The sequence below is a fragment of the Mytilus edulis genome, chromosome 1 (genome assembly GCF_963676685.1).
Source record: "Mytilus edulis chromosome 1, xbMytEdul2.2, whole genome shotgun sequence".
Classification (NCBI taxonomy): domain Eukaryota; kingdom Metazoa; phylum Mollusca; class Bivalvia; order Mytilida; family Mytilidae; genus Mytilus; species Mytilus edulis.
Genome location: NC_092344.1, coordinates 15,939,872 through 15,963,764, shown reverse-complemented (window position 1 = coordinate 15,963,764; position 23,893 = coordinate 15,939,872). Strand labels below are relative to the sequence as shown.

The window sequence follows — 23,893 nt, the reverse complement described above, 5'->3', positions numbered from 1 at the left end:
AATTAAAATTTAACTGTCGAGAGTGGAGAAATATCGTAATACACGAGTTATTGTGTCTGAATCTGTTTCTCTGATGACTTTTATCATTCTTTTTCAAAGATTTTCAGAAACTTGTTTTCTTTATATACGACGTCATCAGGCAAGGTCGCCTTTTTTCATGACGTCACAAGAGGAAAATTCAGAAGAAAACAAAACATTTTGACGTCACACCGGTCAGGAAATGACTGTGAAAATAGCACAAAAGTTAGAGAAACATGAAATCTGATAACCTAGAAAAATCAAACCTTTCAATTTGCACTTCATTTTTTTTTTTGGAAAAGACCCACAAACTTTGCTTCAAAAACTGTTTTGTATTGTATTCCTTTTAAACGTAATCTGCTAACTTTACTTCTGCTAATAAGACTTCCAGAATTGTAGAATAACATTTAAAATTAAATTGCCACAGTGTACAATACTCATATCTTAACTTTAGCTAAAACACACTTGAGCTGTTGTGAGGTCGTTTGCTTTTGTATTTCTATTTACCATCCATCATTGTGTTTTACCATTCTGTTGTTAACATCGTCTTTTTAAAGCTGCTATTTGAATAACATGTTTTGGTAGATCTCTTCAACTATGCAGAAAGTGTGTTGAATATGTTAATTGCTTATTCAAGTTTTAGTCAAATCAAGAAAATTGAGTAAATGGTCATATCAGCAGAAAATGAAATCTATGAATTTTCTGTTGGAATTTTCATACCAATTTGATATTATTTACACCTGGAACAAGAAACTATCAGCTAAAAGTCTTCAAACTAGCTCATTCATAGTTATATAATTTTCCTTCTTGAAATGTTTGTTTTACTATATATTTTTTACCACCCTATAATTAATAAAAATAACCACAAGATTGTGTTACTATTTTGAGACCAAATAAAGTAAATAGTAAAAAAAGATTGAATGTAGGTAATTTATAAAGTCTAAGAATAGTAACAGGTTTAAAGTGCCTCTTTTTATTTTTTCCAGTTTGATGCTGAAAATCAGTTAGAGGTTGCTGACGAGGACAGAAAACATGCTCATGACTCTCTGAGTATACTCAGGGCTGAACTCACTGCACTTAAGGTATCTTAAAATATGTTTTGACATTCATATCTGAGGTTGTTATCATAAATATAACGTGTGGTCCATGAAACATTCGGTGTTATATTTTATACTCTTTGTTAATTTTACTATTTCTATCATTTTCTATGATTTACAGAGTCCTTGATAGGTTAAGGAAATAATTGAGTGCTGCCAATTGTTGGTGCTTTAATCAAATTCATAAGATAATAATAATACCTGTGTAAAAATGTGGAGACATGAATTATTTCAAATTTGATTCTGTGAAGGGTAGAAAGAAATTTTGTAATCACTTTAAGACCTCCACAGATGGTGTTCATTTTGATGTTTGTATCTGCATTATTAAAATGCAGAATCTATCAAGAGTGTAAAACATGCTAGAGTTAACTAACCTTATAACAATTTTCTATTTATCCTCTGTGTAAATGAATTCTACTTTGTAAAAGTTAAATATATACAAAAGCTTTTTATGTCAATTGTTCTAATGTCATATTGAAAACATATATATATTTTTTTGTAGAGTGAGTTAGAGAAGGAAAGAAAGAGAAGACGTGATGAAGCATCTATGATGTCTGGTGAAAGTGAGGAACTTCAGGGTAGAATTGAGGACCTGAAAAATGAGAATAAAATGACAGAAGATGCTCTGACCAAGGCTACAATGGCACATAGTTTACAAGTCAGTAATCTAAACACAGAAATTACCATCATCAATTCTCAGTATGAGAAAGAAAGAGCGTCTAAAGAAAAAGTGGATGCTGAGGTAGTTATACTTATCATGGGTACATACTTACAGTCAATGGTACTTGGATATTTGATTTTATTATCATTATCATATCTTCTCATTGATTGCTGGTAATTTATGATTTTTTATAGCACTAGTTTTACATCATACCCATCAAGTGTGCAGAGATTCAATCCTTCATTTATTTGTTGTTACATTCATGGAATAAAAAGTCTGTCAACAATTCTGTCAGCTTGAAATTTAGTACTGATCCATGACATTCTTGGAGAGACCCAGAGAAATGACATGACAGCTAATCAAGAGAGAATTTTTTTAAGAAAAAAAAAAGATAGAGAACATAATTTACTTTTATTTGGAATCATTATCTTAAAAAAAGTCCAGATTTAAAAGTTTCTTAAGAGGCATTTCTTTTTAATCATTTAAGCTTGAATCCTTGAAGACGAGATTACAGAGTAGCAGCTGGGAGGTTGATAAGGCAGAGCAGGCCAGGAGTGAAGTAGAGAGGTATGTGTTAGAATATTTCATTCATATTACTATTTCCATTTTACCCCAGGATTTTACCCTTCAACAATCTTTTTTTTGACAAGTACCAGTAATATATTTCCACAAGTATCATTTTTCCTCATTGAGAATTCATTGGAATTTAAATGGGAATAATTATGGTATTGGTGCAGGACTGTTATCTTAAGAAAATATATTTCAATCTATTAAACTCTTGAAGTTGACCTTTTTATTGTCTTGTTCAAGTCATTTACACTTTTCAAGTGCCTTTATGAAAATACTTCAGAATTTTCTTTAAACAGTTAAGATAAACTTGTTTACAGTAAACTATTTAAGTTTATAACTTGTAATTAAAACTACAGATCTATATAGGGAAAGAATGAAGGCTTGTGTAGTGTTGTAAGTAATTCTGTAAAAATTTAGTATTTTGTTTTAATTATAGAATAACTAGTCGAAGAATTCAAATAGAGAAAAATATTCAACAAGTGACCGAACAACACATTAATTCACGAATGCGCTTAGCATGAGTTAATTATCAGTGTTTTTCAGTCACGAGTTGAATATTTTTCGATATTTGAATTCTTTAATTAGTTATTCTTTTTATTACATTGGCAAATGGCTTTTTTTAAAGAAATTAATGTAAAATATGTAAGGAACTATATCTTTTTACTACGCATTCACAATTTGTTTTGATCCGCCGTTATCGACGTCTTGACAACACCTATTGTTGTATGACGTCAGAGAGTGAAATAACCATGTTTATTTCACATGTGAAATTATGGGGATTTTTTTTAACTGAAAATCAATGTAATTCATTTGAACCAATGTAATAAAGTTTGTTTATTATTATACAAGCAGTAAAGGTTATTAAAATTCAGAACTTGACATTCAGTCATATTGATAGGGTTCATCCAGTTATGCCCTGATACAAAAAAAATGTATACCCCCTGCTTTAAAAAAGTGGGGGTGTACTGTTTTACCTCTGTCTGTCCATCTGTCTGTCCATCCGTCCGTCCGTCTGTCCGTCCTTTCTAATTTTCATTTAATAATGCATTTGTAGGAGGTTACAATATGAGAAGGAAGAATGGACAAAGCAGTTAGAGAGTAGTCAGAAAGATAACACTCTACTCAAGGACCAACAACAGACACTGCTACATAGATTATCTAGTCTAGAATCCAAATTAAACTCCGTAGAAAATGAGGTTTGTATCTTTAATAGAAGGGCTAGAAACAGTATATCCATAAAGGTATTTAGTTTGCACAGATATAATTTTACTACAATAAACAAGTTGAATATTTTCTTTTTTTTGGTAAGACTGCATTTATTTGGTTAAAATCAAATTAAAAAATGGTCAGATAAAAAAAGACAGGTGAAGTATAGATAGTTTTTTTATCATAAACATGTTTTTGCTTTGCAAAAAATCCATGAACTGAAAACATGTATGTTGTTTGAAGATTTTAATCTTCAACAATTGTTTCCTGTTCATTAATACTAACAAATATACTGCAATAGTTCCTCTGGTTTAATGGACAGTTCAATCACTGTAAAGGAAGTTACTATTGGTATTAGCCACAGCAGTTATATATTAACATATCAATTTTGATTTTACTATATTACAGTTACATGTTGTCAATACTTCCCTGTTGGAGAGAACCAACCAGTTACAGCAATGTCAGAAAGATCTGGAATACTATAAATCAGCCCAGGATAACTACGACCAGAACTATAAATTAGAAAAGGTATTTCAGAAGATCGAAATATGCAGTCATTATTGATCATGTTTGTCCACAAATTAACAAAGTTCTATTTGGTGTTTTGCTATATTTTCCTTGTCAATCAAACTTTTCAGAAACTTTTTTTCATAATTTAGATTAATATTATAAGTATTTCCTAAAATTTCATAGAAATACCATGCTTTTAATATAATTTGATATGCTTGACTCGTGATTTATCTCATTAGTGATAATAACGTCTAAATAGATTGAAGACCAATTCATAAATAGCATTGAAAACAGAAAGAAGGTCCAAAAGGTTGAGTTGTGCCAAATATTGGTTAAGTTTGGGAACAGAAAATCACTAGTGCTTTTAGGGATGTTGTAAGCTGTCTATGAATTTTAGCTAGGGAAAAGGAATGCTGTCAGTTTTCCATGTAAAAGTTTAGTGTCATCTTAAAATTAAAACCTCACAGTGATGATTTATTTCACATTTATTTTTTAGGAACTTAATTCTAAGCTCCAGACTAAAGTAGAAAGTCTACAAGAAAAGTAAGTTTTCTTAGTATAGAAAAAACTGTTTTGAAGTTACCTGCCATAGTGAAGGATAATCCCTTTGTCTTGTATTAAATCTAACTTGTTTTGTCAGAATTTTGTTTCCCCTATTCTGAAGTATTAAAAACGTGCTAGTCCAACAATTTTTCACAGACAATAAATTTGACTGTTTTATCTCAGTGAAGAAAAAGTTTCGTTAGTATGCACAATGGTATCTTGAGATTCTTGCCTAATACATTTAATTTATTGGCATCAGGATTCCAACAATAAAAATCATACAATCAAAAGGAAAATATGAATCTAAAACTTTATGCCTAAATACTTGTAATGTTCTTTAGTAAAAGACTTGCTTGTTAGTGTAACTTTGGTGGTTTTTTTTTCATTTGCAGAGTAACAGGTTTCCAACATGAAAATCTGACACTAAAACAACAATTGGAATCCTTACAACATGTACTGAGTGATAGATCAGGAGAAGATGCTCATGAGAAGTTTACTAGCATGCTAGCTTCTCTCAAATCTGAGAATGAAAAGGTGAGTCGCAAACGTACAATTGTGAAGGGATTTTCTGGTAAACAAGTCCATATAAGTATTCCAATAGCTTGTCTTGATATCCCTGGAATATGCATTTGTTTGACATTTTGTTGATTTGAGGTTTATTGTGACATAATAAGAATTGGATGCTTTAGATCAAATGTATACAGTTAAACACTAACTATTACAAAGCATATTGCTGGAATGAAATTTATTCTGATTAGAGAGTCCCCAATCAAGACATTCTGAAGTCATTCTGTTTGTACCCCTAAACTAACAACAATTTGTTGAACTTTGAATTGGGTTGGTAGTAATTTCAGTTTAATAAAGATGTCATAAAAAAATATGCAATAACAAAGTCAGTTTTATCAATATCAAAACAGATTTTCAAGAAGTATCCTGAACTTCAGGTATGTTTTTGGGTGAAATTTGAAATTTCTAACTGGTATGGTTTGGTAAATGTAGAATGATTAATAGGTTTTGTAAAATTAAATTGTAGTAATAGTGTAGTGAGGTAGTGTGAAGGGTAATTCCCATTGGCCCTTCCTGATCTATTAAAACATGTTTCCTTTCCAACTAAGGCTCGATTAAATCTGGAAGAAAGAAACTCAAGTCTCTCTGAACAAGTGACAAGACTAAAGGATGAAAACAGAAGTCTGGAAGGAAGGAGGGGTAACCTCGAACAAGATAATCAACGACTTAACAGGGAATACACAGATATGTTTAAAAAATTATCTGTAGCTGAAGCCTCACATGAAGTTAGCAGTAAGGTAACAGATAAGTTGCATGTTTCATAGCTATATTTTTTGCTAAACTGCCTACTTGTACAATGCTAATTCAACTTACAAAAATAAACTTAATCTTGGCTTTGACATAAAGCATTGTTGTAATATTTTGAATAGATATTAAAAGGTGCACATAGATTTTTTTCATCTAGTAGATCTTGTTTAAATTTTATTCTAATATTTTACTTAGGCCTGCATGTACTGTAACTATTCCTTGGTGTTGTCAAATTTGTAAACATTTAATTGATAAAGATTATAAAACTTTTGTCTAACTTTGAAATGAATTTTTGTTGTGTTATTATTTTATTTGAAAAATATGGATCCCATTTCAGGTACTTGATATCGCCTGTATCGTTTTTATGCCCCACCTACGATAGTAGAGGGGCATTATGTTTTCTGGTCTGTGCGTCCGTTAGTCCGTCTGTCCCGCCTCAGGTTAAAGTTTTTGGTCGAGGTAGTTTTTGATGAAGTTGAAGTCCAATCGACTTCAAACTTGGTACACATGTTCCCTATGATATGATCTTTCTATTTTTAATGCCAAATTAGAGATTTTACCCCAATTTCACGGTCCACTGAACATAGAAAATGATAGTGCGAGTGGGGCATTCTTGTACTGAGGACACATTCTTGTTTAAAGCTGTTTCTATATAAACTAGTTTTTGTTTAGCATATTATAATTTAAAAAAAAGAAGAAAGAAAACTTGTTATAAAGTTTATTTAAAAATTAATCAAATATGACCACCAGGTAAGTTATAAGGAAATCTTTGATTTAAGGGTTTAATATTTGTCAGTTTTTATTAATGTAGCTGTTATTAGATGTTTTGCTAACATGCATTTTAATACTTTATATATGTGCACTTAGAGATATTGATAGATTTGCACACAGGATCAATAGCATTTGCTTAATTAGATAATAGATACTTACAAAAAACATGTACTGTTGAACAGGCTAAAGAACATTTAGACTCAGAAAAACATAAACTTGCCATGGATCTAGAGAGGACTCAACAGAAATATGAGACTGCACAACAAAAATGTTTAGAACTACAGACCAGAGTCACTGAAATAACAGAACATGTCAAGAAAGCTGAGAATGTCCGTGACCAAGCTAGAGCCGAGTTGCTGAACACATCTGTGAATCAGGATGAAGGCAACAAGATCAGAGTCAGTAGATCACAAACATTATTTATCCTCAGTTTGTATACTTTCAACAGAAAGGAATTGCTTTTATTACCAATTCTGTGTACATGATAAATTTTTCATAGGCAAAATAGGCTATGCATGCTATCTTAATTTATTAAATGGCTTGTAGTATATTTTTAAGAAAATTAACCTAAATGCTTTGCATATAAATAATGTTTATGATTATTCAATTAATTATGTAGATAATTTGACATGGTCACAAATGAATATATATATATGTGTAATTTGATTAAGATTAAACTATAAAAAGTGCACATCTTTTATATACTGAAGCAAAAATAGAATACTTTTAAACAGTGGTATAACTTTCCTTTAATTTCATACCTGTTAATTTTAGGATAAATATACAAGCATTTTGCATTTTGAAAAACAGAAATGGGAAATAAAATCTTTATATTTGCAGCAGGATTTGGAAGGAACTCTACATCATATACAGATAGACAATGCTAGACTAGATGCTGAACTTAAACATGAGAGACAAAGGGTTGAACAGTTACAGAAAGATTTACAAGACTCACAGAAGGTAAATGATCTAGTCACAAATTTCATATTATTTCAATAGTTGAATTAGGAATATGATTTGCATAAAAATGTTTTAGACTGACAAATTAGTGTACTGAAAAATAATGAAACTTAATGAAAGTTACAGGTCATTAGCCAATTTATGAGATAAAAACAAGTGGGTCAGAAAACAGTTATCATTCTTCTTCAATCTTAGCATTCTTCTTTTCAACACACAAAATGTACGAATAAAGGATCAATATTTCATCATTTAGAAAGAAAGAAAAAAAAAAAACCAAGACAACGGTTATGAATCTGAATAATGTAGATTATTTTAATTCAGGAACATAGACAACAGTTTGTTCTGACAGTTCATGAAGATGTTAGTTGGAATAAAATTAAAATGGCATTTGTATTTTCAGGTGCGAAATAGTCTGGAATCCCTGTGTTCAAATCTGAAATCAGCAAATAATATGTTGGAGGATAAGAGAGAGGTAATTATTGTGGAACCTTGTTCATGTGTAAAGATTATTGTTAAAAACACTGAAAACAGTTCACTTATACAATGAGAATAATCTTAAGCCCCAAGCATTGTCAAATCAAAGCTAGAATGTTCAGCATTACAGACTAGGCCATAAAAATGTACAAAACCACAGATGGATTAATACGGTAATAATGTTTCAAGCTATTTTTAAACCAGTATACATTGGTAATTACAAGTCCTTCTGTAATGTTATATAACTGAGAACAGATGAAATGTATTCCGACATGATTACTTTGTAATGAAAATATGCCTCTTGACAACAGATACGAAAAATGTTAAAGAATTACCAAAAAAAAATCTTCTTTCAATTTTCCATATTATTGAACTTTATTGAGATTTTTTAGCTATGGATATAATTCAGTCATGTCCACAATTAGTCAATCTCTCCTCAACTTGGTAAAAAGTAATTAATTCCTGAAATTGCACATGGTACTGTATAAGATATTGATATTTTCCAAAAACATGAAAAATAAGGCTATTTTTATAGCCACTATTGAAGAAACCATAGTTTAGTGGACTAGAATTACAAAAAATGATATATACCAATTTTTTTGAATATTTCACAGTGTTTGTATGCAATTGTAAGATTTCTTTTTGACACATGACACACAATTTTATACCATGTTAAAACAATGTAACACGTATATTGATGTAGTAATTAATAATCATATGTATATTTTATGTTTATTCACAATGCTTTAACCTTTACTGAATTCCTGTATAGGTGTAATACCACCATTGATTTTTCCCTATTAGTCTTTGTTAAATTGACACTTTTAAAAAAATTGTACAGTATTTACCTTTATTTCAAACAAAGAAATACTTTGCATGTGTAAAGTTTAATCCTTTCCAGTGATACAGTGAAAATTTCACACTACATTTCATTGCATATAAGAAAATAATCATCACCGGAAGTAAACAACCCAATTTTTACACTTGTATTTACTGGTTACTTGCTTTGGTAACTATGTAACCTTAACGTTCCAGAATATTTTATAAGACGATCAAATAAAAAAAGAATGATGCATTCAGACATCCAACATACATATTTACGACTCAGAAAAATTTAAGTGCATTGAAATGCAGGGTTAATTTTCTACAACTGTCAAATTCAAGGGAATATTTTTTTAGGCCTACTTTCGTATGCAACCGGATGTGGCGTACCATGATTTGGTGGTATTACACCTAAAGAACACCTAAATATCAAATAAACTTAATGTAATTTTTTTCCCTCCAATTGCAAGTTATTTCAAGCATAACTGTCAAGTTTTGTCTCAGTCAGAGCTATAGTTTCAGAGAAAATCACTATAATGTAAGGCCATATCCTACGGCAATTTCAGTCTAATTTCTTCGAAAAATGCTCATTTCAGTGTATCATTATAAAATGCAGTGTTGACTACTATCTGATCATAAACTCATGATCTATGCATTCAAACAATTAAATAGAATACAAAAGACAACTTTAAGATGATAAACAATTTTATTGCACCTTTTAGAGTTCATTTGAAGGTCTGTTTTGGTCTGTTTTGGTCCATTTTTCCTCCTTCCTTCCTTTTTCATGAAAACTTGATATCTTTTGTCTAAAAAATAAAACAAATGTGATTATTTACCCACAAAAATTAAATAAATATAATGTTAAATCAATAATTAAAGTGTTTTAGCTGAAAGAACTGTCTCTATAAATGTTAACAGTCTACACGGAAGTTTCTATAAGCCCTTATGTGTAACTCGAGTTTTTTGTCTGTTCGCCTAGTGTGACAAATAACGGTTCCCTTTCAGTCAATCATTTATTGTTACTGGTATCAAGGTCTTTTTATTTACTCATAACAGTATATTTCTAATAGATTTATACAAAGAGTCAACTTTCTTGTATTTTACATTAAAAAATGGGGAAAAGAGTAATACAAAAATACCTCAAAATGTTTTAAAAAGGGTTATGTCCCTTGGAATGCTGGTACAAAAAATAATTGGTAAGAATTATAAAGTTTAAGTATGTGAGACTGGTATCTGATGTGTATAAATCCAGGGCAAATAAGTGTTTAGATGATTTATTGTCTGTGCAAAATGTAGACGACACAATGGCAAATTGTAAACTTTTGCGGCCAAAAAAAACAACAAAAAACATGATGATAGTTGATACTTACTTTAATGCTGAAGTGTTATCTGCAGACCAATTCACATATAAGATTTTTCAACAGAATGCTCTTCAGAACATGGTTAACACTGAAATAAAAAATTCACATGTTGTATAAACAAAACTGTAAGGGTAATTTAAAATTTAACACAGTAAACTAAATACAGCTTTGTCTGTCCACCCATTTGACTTAGAAAACACCCGTAAACCCCCATTTCAAGGCAATTTTACCTCAAACGTGCTTTCTGTGTCTAAATCCATGCCGAATTGTCCATGTTTACAATGTATGAACTGGTTTATTTATAACTTTTAAAAATGAAAGTACAAAAAGGTCACGAGTGCACATATGGTTTCCCTAAATAGGTGTAATACCACCATTGATTTTTCCCTATTAGTCTTTGTTAAATTGACACTTTTAAAAAAATTGTACAGTATTTACCTTTATTTCAAACAAAGAAATACTTTGCATGTGTAAAGTTTAATCCTTTCCAGTGATACAGTGAAAATTTCACACTACATTTCATTGCATATAAGAAAATAATCATCACCGGAAGTAAACAACCCAATTTTTACACTTGTATTTACTGGTTACTTGCTTTGGTAACTATGTAACCTTAACGTTCCAGAATATTTTATAAGACGATCAAATAAAAAAAGAATGATGCATTCAGACATCCAACATACATATTTACGACTCAGAAAAATTTAAGTGCATTGAAATGCAGGGTTAATTTTCTACAACTGTCAAATTCAAGGGAATATTTTTTTAGGCCTACTTTCGTATGCAACCGGATGTGGCGTACCATGATTTGGTGGTATTACACCTATAAATAAATGTGTTTTCTGTCAACTACAACTCAAAACTAAAAGGGATCTGTAAAGCTGAATTTTATTGTAAATTATTTCAACTGCTGTTATGCTTATATGCATGATGTAAGAGAAAAAGATTTTCTTAATATGGGATACTTTATTTCAGGGAGTTTTATGTATTCCAAATAAAGTAACTTAGAAAATAATGTTTTTTAAATAATATTTCGTTCAGCTCTTCAGAATTCTCTTAAAAAAATTTAGTAATAGACGTAATTTCTTTGTAAATTGAATAAACCCTACACTAGAGAAAACCCTTAAATATGGTAACATTTGGACAGTTTTAGGGTTGATGTATTACTATAGTGATATTTGTACAGAAAAAAATCTCTCAAACCTAGTGTGCCTTGTATAATAATAAAACCTGAGTAAATATGCCTGTATATATTTTTATTTCATTACATCAGTAAAGGTTGATTATTGTTGTAAATAACACATATAAAGGGAGATAACACATATAAAGAGAGATAACACTATTTCAGCATGTTCAGTCAGATAATAGCATGGACGTAAGTGGGAGCAATTATTTTGTAGATCGTAGTACTTTCATTGGGTAGCTGGTTTATACTTGCTTATTATTAGCTAGAACTAAATGCATGCTTTGTTTCTACTATACTCCTAATGGCATGGGTCTATGACTTATCCTTTGTTCCAACTCTTATTTAGCTTATCTGAATTAAAACCTGCATTATTTTAACTTACCAGTACCTCTCTTTAGCATGACTTCCAGTCCTTTAGTATATTTTGTTCTTAATAGCTGTTTAATTTATTTTGATAGCCTTACCACTCAAAAATAAATATTTGTTTCCTAAAAGATTTGTCCTTTCCAAATACCAAAATGCAAAATCATTAATACATATCTCTAAGTTTTAGAAATGTTCTCACAATTCCAGTGATTGACCTCGTTTTCATAAGAAATTTGGAAGAAAAATCCATTTTACTTAAAAAGGATTTTCATTAGTAAAAATCTATTCATATTTTAAAATGAAAAAAATAATTTGACTCTTAGAGATCTGATATTGATTGCTTTCTTCCAACAAATTAGTGTGAATTTGGTTAAAACTTCACAAACATTGTTTTATTCATCAAATCAATTTGTATGGGGATGTGGGGACCCTTCCTTCATACAGGAATCACTATATTGGGGGTTGTTCTTTGCTGCATGTCAACATTTAGTAGAAATAGTAGATTAGCTTGCTTTCTGCCATATAACTCTTGCATGCTTTAGTGTGTATACTATCATTACTATCTTTGAGCAATCTTTCCTATGGCTTGTTTATATAGGATGAGGTATCCACACGTGTACTATTAACACAGGAAGCAGAAGAAAACAAGGAACTCTGGGAAAAAGAGGTTATATCACGTTCTAAACTTGGTCTCAGGGTGAGTCTGTCTTCTTCACTTGCTTTATTTCTTGAGCTTTTTTTTTTTTTTTTTTACATCTATTAGTAATTGGTAGTGGTAGTTACACATTTCAAATATGAATTACGTTATTAACTGAATGAAGATTTTTAAAAACAATGTTTTATCTCATAAATTTCACTGTTTTATTTTTCATTCATAATTATTCAGACTATAAAATGTTGGATTAATTAAATTATTTGAACAGCTACATACATTCTAAATGTAAAAGTATTAATCAAAATGTCAGCCAGTTACGATCTTTACACATCTGATAAATTGGATAAGGCTACTCCAAGTTAATTTTGTGTTCTTTGGACCAACTTGTTCCTGAAATTTTAAGACAAATCAAATTCATTCCTGGAATTTCAAATATGTTGTTAGGCATGCAGATTTTAGGCTGCTTATTAATTATTTTTAACTTCATATAAAATAGACAATGATATCATTTCCTTAAGATTTATTTGGACCAAAAAAAGCCCAAAGAACAACATATAGTTAGGTGTGGCTTTTCTGAAAAGAAATATGTTGAATTCAATCAAAAGTTGAAAAATAATAGTTTTGCTACTGAAGCCTTATGCAGACATCTAGTGAATAACTGACGATATCTTGGTAGAATATGTGATTGTATGATGTGTTGTAGGTCTCACAGTATGAAAAACAAAGACAGGAAGCATTGTCACATTTAGAGGAGGTAAGCTGTTAGCGAAATTATTCTTAAAAGACAAAATGTTTCAAAATACACTCTATGTAATGTATTCCTGAAATGTGTAATGTTCTAACTTGTCAAAATTGTAATGGTCAGATTTTCAATTCTTGAAAAGTGTCAGATACATTTATACCCCTGTAATTTTTGTCACTTTACAGGATTTACACTTACACAAAACACCATTCATTTAGCCTCATGTCTGGCGCTCTTAACCACTTGACCACATCAACTGTAAAAAACATAACTTCAATAGTGGTAGTTTTACCTTGTCATGTAAGGAAATCTAGAGATAGTCATAAGACATATATTTTAAGTGTATGTAGATGTAGTTTGGTTTATTTTATTATTTGTAGGAAAGAAGAAAGGCAAGAAAAGCTACAGAAAAAGTGAAAATTGCTGAAACCAAGCTGGAAGCAGAACAGGAAAAGTATGTTTTTGTTTGAGTAGCTACAAACATGGCCCACAATTGAGGAGAATTAAATGATAGGATAGTTATGTTTATTTTGTTTATTATAATATAATTAGAACTTTGCCTTTCATATCCGTATGTATGCTTAAATGACTGAATATTTTCCTGAAATGTTTCCAGTATGTAATATTTGTTTACAATAAATTTTAGGAATATAGAACTTCAGAAAGAATTGGCTACTATGAAAGGTTACTTGAAGATGGCAAAGAGGAAATTGAAAGTAAGTATAAAAATACATGTGACTTCAATTAGGTGAATGTTAGATGCACTACAGAGCAGTGATATGTTGGCTATGGTGTTTTTCCTTACTGATGGTGATCTGTGTTCCGGAGGTGTATTGAACTGTGTTATGTTTTATTTATCTATTATCTATACCCACCATATGAAAAAACCTTTACCTATAAATGAAAGTCGTTAGTCCATCGGTTTCATTACCGATACGACCCTACTGGATGAATTTCAGCCAAATCCTGACCATCATATGCTAGTAAATTCTGGATAATGTTTTTATTATAGATATATCTTGTGAATATTTTTGATATCGTCCAAATTATTTATTTAGATTCATGAAACAAACTTGAAACAACATATTTTGCATAGAATTGAACCGTCTGTGTTAAAATATATTACCAGAAGAATTAATGAAGGAAACTGTTTACCTGTCATTGAGATTGCAGCTTTATTTGTTGCCAATAAAAAATAAAAAGTTCTGGCAAACACAATGTTAATGTACTTCAGAAAGAGAAAATTCACAAATATATTTAAATTGTAGGACCCAGAAAGTGTAGGTATTCGAGTGCACCTTTTATTTGCTATAATAACTGATACCATTGTAGAGTTTAGCTGATGTAGTGATAATTTACACTTGAAGATTATTTATATTGCACACAGATTTAGCAGGGCTGACAGGAATTTTCTCAATAAAATTTTTAAGTTTTCCAAAATAAGTTACCCTATAAGAAGTAATAAAGGCAAAATTTACTATTTTTAAAAGTAGTGAAAAATGAAATCATAACCTATGCATTCCCAACTTAGTTCCTCATCCCTATTCATTAGGTCATGCAAAACAATTTATTAGGCCATAATGCTCAAAACGTAAGGAAACTTATGTTAATTGATAGATAGTAATGCAGTCTCTATGGTGTTTAATTTCAATTCTCAGCATTTAATTAGAAATCGCAGAAGAGTTACGTCAACATCATGTAAAAAAAAAAAGCATCCAAGAACAAAATAATGCAAAAAAATCTTTCCATACCTCTGGTATTCAGTTTGGAGTGGAGGGATATATTTATTATTTTCCTTTCTTATTTGAAATCATCTAAATGACAACCTTCATACCCCATCACTTTGAAGAATTTCCTGTCATCCTATTTACTAGCAGATTTGTAGTTCTTAATCTTATCTTGCAGTTACAGTGACTTTAAATCTCATAACATTGTTTAATAATAAAAATATGGTTTTATAAAGACTGTAAAAACTATGTTTAATGTTTTCTTTCTGCTGTGTTGTAATTTGATGATATGTTGTTGATTTTTTAAAGGTTCCACAATACATGCATTAAACTTTGAACTTTTAATATGAATGAAACCATAATTTGTATAGGATTTTTATGCCAAGTGTCATAAATAGACACTGCATACAGATAGTTCTAAAACAAGACATTGCCTTCCATTAGTTATTGTATATTTTCCATATTTACATTCATATAGTCTCGCGTTTATAATCAAATAAGATACACCTGGGATTGCAGTCATAAAAATTTCTAGAACAAATTATCTTGCTCAAACTCTGAAATCAACCAAATCAAAATACTGGATTTGGTGTTTGGAGCACTATTTTTCAATCCTTGTACTAAGTAAAGTTTTATGACGGAGAACCTACACTCATTACTTGATGTACAAAATATGTGCTTGAAAACCAAATTTTGTATTTTAACTTTAGAACAATACTTGTGCTATAAATTATTATGACTGCTTGGCCAGATATCACACAATTATAGTACAATCGTATACTTTATTAAAGAAGTCAAATGTGCTACACACCTTTAAAACTCTGAAATAAAGAGTAATCAATTGCACACTTATGCAAAGGTCATTAAAACAAAGTACCTTTAACTAACTAGCTGACTTTTGATTTTGACCTTTAACCTATACCCTTTACTAAACAGAAAGTGCAAATACATATGCAAATAGCAGTTGCTTCCCTTTGCATCACTATTTCTTGTGTGAATAGCACGACTGTCTTAACATGCTATCAATCTAACATTGCACAGGTTCTGGACACGAGTGATTCACGTGTGAACACCATCACCACAGAGTTTGACAAGGAAAGATTAACCATGGAAGGCACTCTCTCTGAGGCTAGACAACAGGTAGAAATATGTTAATGTTATTTCCCATATGATGGACAGCTGGAAAACTTTTGGATTTTCAGGTTATATATGCTTGACAAGTTTCTCTTTTTGCATAGATTGTATCAGAGTAACTTTTAGGATGATCAAGAAATGTTTAAAAATGTTGAAATATTGCAATTAAAAAGGAGTGGGTTTCACAAAACAACTTTTGACTAAGATTGATCGTAAGTATACTGAATTGTTCATGACTTACGATCAATCTTAGTCGTAAGTTCTTTTGTGAAATCGACTTCAGATCTGTGATCGTTAAAAAAGTTCAGTTGATAACTACTAGAAGAAGAAAAAACATTGGTCAAATCATATAAGGTTGAAATGGCTAATTATCGGTCGTACCACTGTCTATATCACTCTGTTCAGCTCTTAATATTATTCAGTATCATGTCTTTGTGACGTCAAATACGTTGACCCGGCCTTAATAACTTTGACCCGGACATATCAGCGACGTCATAATGTTTGAACCGACGTTAATAACTTTGACCCGAACTTATCAAGTCATCTTTTGTGTGCTGGTGAAACAAAGAAAACACTTCTGAAACACGCAAATATAGCCCGATAAATCGATTATCAGATTATCTGCATATTGATATTGTAAAATATCAGCTGCTTGACATTATATGAAGGCTTTTTGATCTCGTTCGCTACGCTCACTCGACAAAAAGCTTCATATTATGTCTCGCAGCTGATATTTTACGATATCAACATGCAGATAACCTGATAATCGGTACATATCCTATCAAGAATGTGATGTTATAAACTTGTTTAATATTTCTGGCATGAATTACAATACTTAATTGTAATAAAGGGGGGAAACCTGTGTCTCATTTGTTGTTATATATATATATATATTGTTGTTTCCAATATTGTGTTTCATCTCCCCAAATATTTGTTGTGGTATAGATTGCCAGCTTACAGCAAACCGTGGAAAGTGAAGTGGATGAAAAAGAAAAATTACACTCAAAAAACGTACTCCTTCAGACTAAAATTGCCTCTCTGAAACACTTGGAGAAAAACGTTGACAAATTGGAAAAGAGTAAATATAGATTGGAGGAGGACTACAAAATGTACAAGGTATCATGGGATTGTTGCCACTGAGCATGCTCACAGGAATGACAGAATTGGAAAAACTATTGCATGCGTTCAACATTTTATTTTTATTTTTTGTTGTTGGTGAAAGTCAAGTCTGCATGATGTTTACAGTATTTTATGTTTGTCATTGAAATCCCTGAATGTTTTTAATGTCCTGCATTAGTACATTGTGTATGGATTGCATGAATCTAGGGAAGTGGATGCATTTCAGTATACTGTTTATGTTGTGGTTTTTGGTTATCATTAAAATGCATGCAGATATTGTCAGCATCCGGTGAGACTTAATTGAAAATCAAGATGCCTGTTTTAAATACATGGCTGTAGTTTGATATCAAAACAAAGTCTCTGTGTTTAACAGTGAATGTTTGTTAAATTTGTGTTATGACTGGATAAAATTATATCACAAATCACAGTCAATACATTATAATGATATCTTTTCACCTATCATGTCACCATGTTTAAATAGTGGATTTGGTTTTTTTTCATTTCATGGTTTCAGTCAAGGTTGTTTATGGGTTTTTTTTTTGGGGGGGGGGGGGGGGGGGGGAATGAAACAATTGACTTTTGAGTCTTGTTCATAGTTTTAAGTAAATTATGCTATTCAGTTTTCTTTAAAATTGTTTTTGATCTTTTCTATTTCTTTCAGCGATTCAGACAATTCATACTAGCAGAGGGTTTCAATTAAACTGACTCATTTTGGAATTTATATGTAATTCTGTGAAAGAGAATAATCATATTTTGTTGTATTGGTACTGTATTGTAAGCATTAGATCATAATTAATATAATATCCTTTATCAAAGCAGGCCAGGATGGAGAATGGTTATGTCAACAAAGATGAGTTAAATCAAAAAGAAAAAGAACTAGAGGCCCACTACAGGCTTCAATTAAACAGGAAGTTAGACGAGATTAATAATTACCTGGAACAACAGGCCCGTGCTAGGGAGAGGCTTGATAACTCCAGGGACGAAACTGAATATAAAATCAAAGATGCCAGGAGAAAACTGGAGGTATGAATGCTTGCTTTGTATTTTGTTGTTGAAAGAAAAAAAACAGTTACAACCAAACTCTCATTATATAGTCAAAGAGTGGGATAGAGTATTACTTGTTGTGTGTTAAAACAAAGTATTGTACTTGATCAATCAAATTACTAGTAGTTTCCTTAAATTAAATACCTTTTCTACATCGTTAAATCCTACAAACTTTACTTTAATATTTTTTGTTCTTATTTACAGGATGAAAACACATCTTTGAAAATCCAAAATGAGCAGATCAAAGCACAAAAGGACAGTAAGGAAATGGAAGCCAAACGTTTCCGTGACCTTTATGATAGTGAAATGCAATGGAGGATGAGACTGAGTGAACAGTTAGTACGGACGACAGACAAGGCATATGGGTACAAATCAAAGTTAGTGTAAGTGCCACTGGGTCTAGCTTCAATTAGCTTCTCTTGGTGGCTTTTTCTCTTTCTATCTCCAAATAGTTACTTTAGGTGTCAGACCACCATTTTACCAACAGTACTTTTTATTGCTTTTTCATATTGATATTTACTTAAACTAGTAGATGAAACTCTTACTGATTGAGAAATATGCTTTGATCATTTTGTGCTCAAATTTACTTGTGCTTGCATCACAATTTTTAGTGTAGATGTGCTTAATAGTATTCTAATAAAGATTTTTAGTAACCCAATTTGCTTTTTTAGAAGTAGGGAAATTCCCTCACATCATGCATCTCTACAATACATTGGTATAAAATAAGCATGTAAAAAGTTGGTACATATATAATTCTATACGGTTTTCATGAAGGTAAACTTAAGGTAAAATGTATAGGGAATATAAAAGTTTAATGTATAGGGATTTTGAATTGGTAGCCTGACACCTATAGCTTTACAGCCTTTATAGCAATTTATGTGCAATACTATATCATGATATAAATACCCATTTATAACCTTTTCCAGGAATAATCATGTTACAAATCAAATCTTGTTTCTGTCATACCAACATATATGTGGAATGGAATTGAAAGGATTTATTTGGGGGGAAGATTTGTGACAGATTTACACAGTTGTTTTGAACATTTGATATAAATAGTATTTTCTGTCCAGATTGAAGGACAAGAATGATTATTTGGTGGTGGCATGAACTATTCAAGGGTTCCTTTATAAAATATCTTCCATTCAATCATTTTGGTGTTTTTATTCACAATTTAGAAATAGTGGTTGGTTTTTCTTTTTATGCCCCACCTACGATAGTAGAGGGGCATTATGTTTTCTGGTCTGTGCGTCTGTCCGTCCCTTCATTTGTTCGTCTGTGCGTCCCTGTGTTTGTTCGTACCGCTTCAGGTTAAAGTTTTTGGTCAAGGTAGTTTTTGATGAAGCTGAAGTCCAATCAACTTAAAACTCAATACACATGCTCCTTATGATATGATCTTTCTAATATTACAGCCAAATTATACTTTTGATCCCAATTTCACAGTCCACTGAACATAGAAAATGAAAGTGCGAGTTTCAGGTTAAAGTTTTTGGTCAAGGTAGTTTTGATGAAGTTGAAGTCCGAACAACTTGAAACTTAGTACACATGTTCCCTATGGTATGATCTGTCTTATTTTAATGCCAAATTATATTTTTTACCCAATTTTACGGTCCATTAAACATGGAAAATGATAGTGCAAGTGGGACATCTGTGTACTTTGGACACATTCTTGTTAAGCATGAATCAAGATTTGATTTTAACTGTATAACTAGTATATGATTTATATAGACTTTATCTGATGTACATAGCATAGAGGTAAATTATAGTTTTATACATATGTATTTATCACATATTCTATAGCTATCTTTTCACACTTTTTTCATTCTCCTCTTATAGTAGAGGGAGTGATTAGAATACCTTAGAATTCATCTATTTGTGGCTTTTGAATGTTGATGTTCATTTTCAGTTCTTCAATGAGATGTAAACAACAGTAGAAGGTATTGTAACTGTGAAATAATAGATGGTTTCATGGTCATCAACATCTTTGGATGATATAGAAAGGATATTGTGCTTGTTTTGATGAGAAAGGCATTTGAAAAGTTGAATTATTTAGGAAAGGGACCATTTTTCTTTAATTTTCATTTAAAATGTATGTGAGGTAATAATATTAAAACTTATGAAAATTGTAGACAAAATAATAATAATTTTAAAAATATCCTCACATAATAGTCTTCCTAGGCAATATATATTATTGCATTGCCTAAGTCCTTGAAGTTTCAAACGTTTAATTGATAGATTGATTTATTAGTGTTTAATGCCACTTTCAACACTATTGTGCTACATGTATTTCGTGTTGGTTAGTTTGTATTGGTCGATGAAGTTGTAGTGCCTAGAAAACTGACCATCCTAGTCAATTAAGATAAGAGTCAAGAGCACCTGCCTGTTCTGGATTGGAGCTCACAACCTGAGTGTTGTCGGCTAGTGATACAGTAGTTGACTACTTGGACCACTCTGCCACCGAATGTATTGGGATGAGTTGAAAATTAGAGAGGCAAATATTTTTCAAGACATTTTAGGTTACCCAAAAATTTATTGTTGCATTTAAATTTTTCTTGCAGTGCTGAGAGACAAAGAGGAAGAATTCAGAACAATTTATCATTTTCTACACCAGTCAATGGTAATGCCATGGACTATAGCCGACTGAGTATGAATGGTGACGACATTCTCAGTAACAGACTGAGGGTGGAATTAGATCGTAGCATAGCCAAACATTTAGAAGCAGGTAAGAAAGAGTCTTCTTTGGTAGAAAATGATTATACTGGCCCTCTACTTTTAAATTATTGCAGTTACTGATTGTATAAATCAAAATAATATCACAAATTTTCTAAATCTTGACTGAGTATTTAAATAACTGGATCAATTAGAAAACAAAATAGAAACCATTTGTGACAGGAGTAATACATTTTTGATTTTTATGTCATTGGATTAAAAACTTTGATCCTATTTCTATAAATTTTCACAATAAAATTTTTGAAGAAATTTTAAATTTTCAAGTCTTATAATTCTTGCTATGCTTCTCATAAGAAAAGGCAACGGTAAGGAAATATAAATGGTACATGACAGTTAATCATTCTGCATATAAAACAAGTAGCTTTATTATCTTATTTCTTTTGTAGCTCCATATGAAGTTGATTGTTTAGAGGTACATGTACATGATAGTAAATCTTCTTTGTATAATGCAAGTAACTTATATTTTCCTTTTTCTTTTGTAGCTCCACATGACAACATACAGCCTGTGATACGAACTCACGATGACAGTTTCATGAACTCTTCATTTGCCAAATCTAGTGCAGAATACTTAGAACTGTTAAAACGGAAATACTGTGTATAGCAGTGCCACGTGGTAGAAACTTTATAACATGTGTTCTATTGACCGTCCAGCCAATGATATTATTATGATACTCTGTTCAAGATTAATACTGAAAAGTGTATGATTACACAGGGGGTAGAAAATGTTAAGGGAATTTATAGTCGTTACAGATTTTAGTTTTCAAATTTTATGAAAAAGCTGCCAAACATTTAGTTTTGTTTTAGTGTAAGATCAGTTGATGATGCAGTTAATTTTTTCATGTTATTTGTTTTCATTTTAAAATACACATATCTTACTGAAACTGTATTGTTGTTTTATTGTCACATTTTTATAATAAGATTATGCAAATTGCAATAGTCATATATAGAATAATTATGCAGAAATCAATATGCACAAAGACTTTTATATTTATGTGATGATTTGACTGTTTTATTCTTTAGTTCAAACTTTTAAAGTGAATATTAATTAATGTTTATTCAAAGTGATTATTTTATGGTTAATTTCCAAGTGCTAATCTATGTGTGATTCAGAAAATGTTCAATTTAAAAAAAAGATATCAAGAATATTCTTCCTGTAATTGTTGTATTCACAACCAGTGTGTTTCATTTAATATGCATGTAGAACTTTGTAAAACATCACCTTTAGATACACAGTTATCTCCCTTTTGCACAGTTAACAAAAAAGAAAAAAGAAAACTGGTTTTTTTTTTGGTGCAACACAATTTTTTATTATTTGCATTGCTTGAATCACCTGGAACGATTTTATTGAATTTATCTATTAGTCCTAAAATCACTAGTTAACATAGATATTCATTTATCAAGTTTTAAATGGGTTGCATATTTGCAACTGCTTTGGGAAAAATCTAAACACTGAAAACAAATCAATTTGAATCTTTTGGTTTGAGCTATTGTAATAATAAATACACATTCATCATAACAATCTTTTCTTTTATATTTTGTAATTATTTTATTTGAGTTTTAAGATCAGTAATGAGGCTATCAACAGCTATAACTATAGCCTCATGTTTTAGAATAAATTTTTGTGGTTAAATTGTTAGAAAGTGTGCATGAAGTGTTGCATATCCCACTGTATCCAGTATTATCAAGGTTGTTATTCCGAGAGTGACATGTGATTCAGTCAGTCACAAAATGTTCATAGTATGAATGGGTTCTTTCTTATGTTGTTAAAATTGATTTTTATTAGGTTGTTATTGTTGTTGTTGGTCTCATGTTGTTAAATCTTAAGACCAGAATGATTTTTTAACTGGACGATATTTTTGAATTGGTGTATTACATATTGAATCCCAAAAAGATCATGGGGAAGAAAAAATTCATATGATATTAGTGATTCAAGCATAGAATTTTATAAGATCTGCTTTGAATTATAGTATGTAGGTGATTTATTTTCTGTATATCAATGATATTAATGTGATCAAGGGTAATTTTTACAACTCAACAACCATAATACCTTGATGATATGTTCATCAAAATTATTTAGCATAGGTAGCAAAACTAAATATGAATGTGAGTAAGTCATTAATTTAGGATTATAAATAGTTGACCCCTGAGGTCCATGTAAGGAAAGTGAAAGTAGAAATAGGATTTTGTTGACAATCTTGTTATTTCAAAAAAGTATTGTGTGATTTTCTGTTAATTGAGAAATAAACCAAAATGAGAGTCAGCGATGACAAAAAGTGGCATTTTAAGATATTAAATCGTCCACACATGTGATAGAAATGTGTACGTGTATCCTTCCACACAAGTGATAAAAATTTGTACATGTATCTATCCACACATATGATAAAATATGTTCATGTATCCGTCCACATGTGTGATAAAATTTGTGCATGACATTGTCTCCGTCCACTGTTTTGTTTAGTGTTAAATGTCTTGGTCATTGCCAGACCCCTCATGAGTCAAAATTGTTTTTTGTGTGTTCCATACAAACCAGATGATCATGAAATATTCTTTCTGTTTTCGCTGTCATTTCTATGAAAGAATATTTCACTCATTCAGATCCATTCATCAACATTGTTTAAATGGAATAACATTTTAATTCATTAGAATTTTATAATATAGTGAACATTATTTTAGTATCTATAGTATTGTACTCGGTATATCTAAAGCCAGTTTAACTGCAATATTAGCATATCAAATAATATTTGACAATTATTATATTTATATCAAGTCACAATTTATTGTTTTCATTTTTTATACATTTAATTTATTCACATTTTATTTGTTACACATTTTGTAAAACTTTATACATCAAAACAGTTATTTTAATAAAATATATCAAACAGA

At 30.7% G+C, this 23,893-nt stretch overlaps 1 protein-coding gene and 1 long non-coding RNA gene across 51 annotated transcripts in view; one reads left to right on the top strand and one right to left on the bottom strand.

The window, feature by feature from the left end:
• LOC139510789 (ankyrin repeat domain-containing protein 26-like) overlaps positions 1–23,893 on the top strand; it is an 84,951-nt gene extending 61,058 nt beyond the window's left edge. For 16 of the 50 annotated variants that reach the window (XM_071297588.1, XM_071297591.1, XM_071297574.1 and 13 more), the window contains 23 exons: positions 1,005–1,100; positions 1,618–1,857; positions 2,264–2,343; positions 3,401–3,542; positions 3,961–4,080; positions 4,559–4,605; positions 4,998–5,139; positions 5,721–5,909; positions 6,873–7,088; positions 7,531–7,650; positions 8,051–8,122; positions 11,656–11,682; positions 12,458–12,556; positions 13,218–13,268; positions 13,637–13,710; positions 13,903–13,972; positions 14,525–14,536; positions 16,025–16,123; positions 17,063–17,233; positions 18,053–18,259; positions 18,485–18,663; positions 20,839–21,002; positions 21,493–23,893. In XM_071297588.1, the coding sequence (XP_071153689.1) occupies positions 1,005–1,100; positions 1,618–1,857; positions 2,264–2,343; positions 3,401–3,542; positions 3,961–4,080; positions 4,559–4,605; positions 4,998–5,139; positions 5,721–5,909; positions 6,873–7,088; positions 7,531–7,650; positions 8,051–8,122; positions 11,656–11,682; positions 12,458–12,556; positions 13,218–13,268; positions 13,637–13,710; positions 13,903–13,972; positions 14,525–14,536; positions 16,025–16,123; positions 17,063–17,233; positions 18,053–18,259; positions 18,485–18,663; positions 20,839–21,002; positions 21,493–21,611 (2,736 nt within the window). In that variant the 3' untranslated portion in view covers positions 21,612–23,893. The remainder of the gene's footprint in view (positions 1–1,004; positions 1,101–1,617; positions 1,858–2,263; positions 2,344–3,400; positions 3,543–3,960; positions 4,081–4,558; positions 4,606–4,997; positions 5,140–5,720; positions 5,910–6,872; positions 7,089–7,530; positions 7,651–8,050; positions 8,123–11,655; positions 11,683–12,457; positions 12,557–13,217; positions 13,269–13,636; positions 13,711–13,902; positions 13,973–14,524; positions 14,537–16,024; positions 16,124–17,062; positions 17,234–18,052; positions 18,260–18,484; positions 18,664–20,838; positions 21,003–21,492) is intronic. The other 34 variants (XM_071297414.1, XM_071297335.1, XM_071297603.1 and 31 more) reach the window with 32 other exon arrangements.
• Positions 9,634–10,611, bottom strand: LOC139511204 (uncharacterized). The gene is made up of 3 exons (XR_011661984.1): positions 10,538–10,611; positions 10,317–10,395; positions 9,634–9,752 (listed from the first exon to the last, which is right to left on the bottom strand). It is a non-coding gene; the product is annotated as an uncharacterized lncRNA (long non-coding RNA).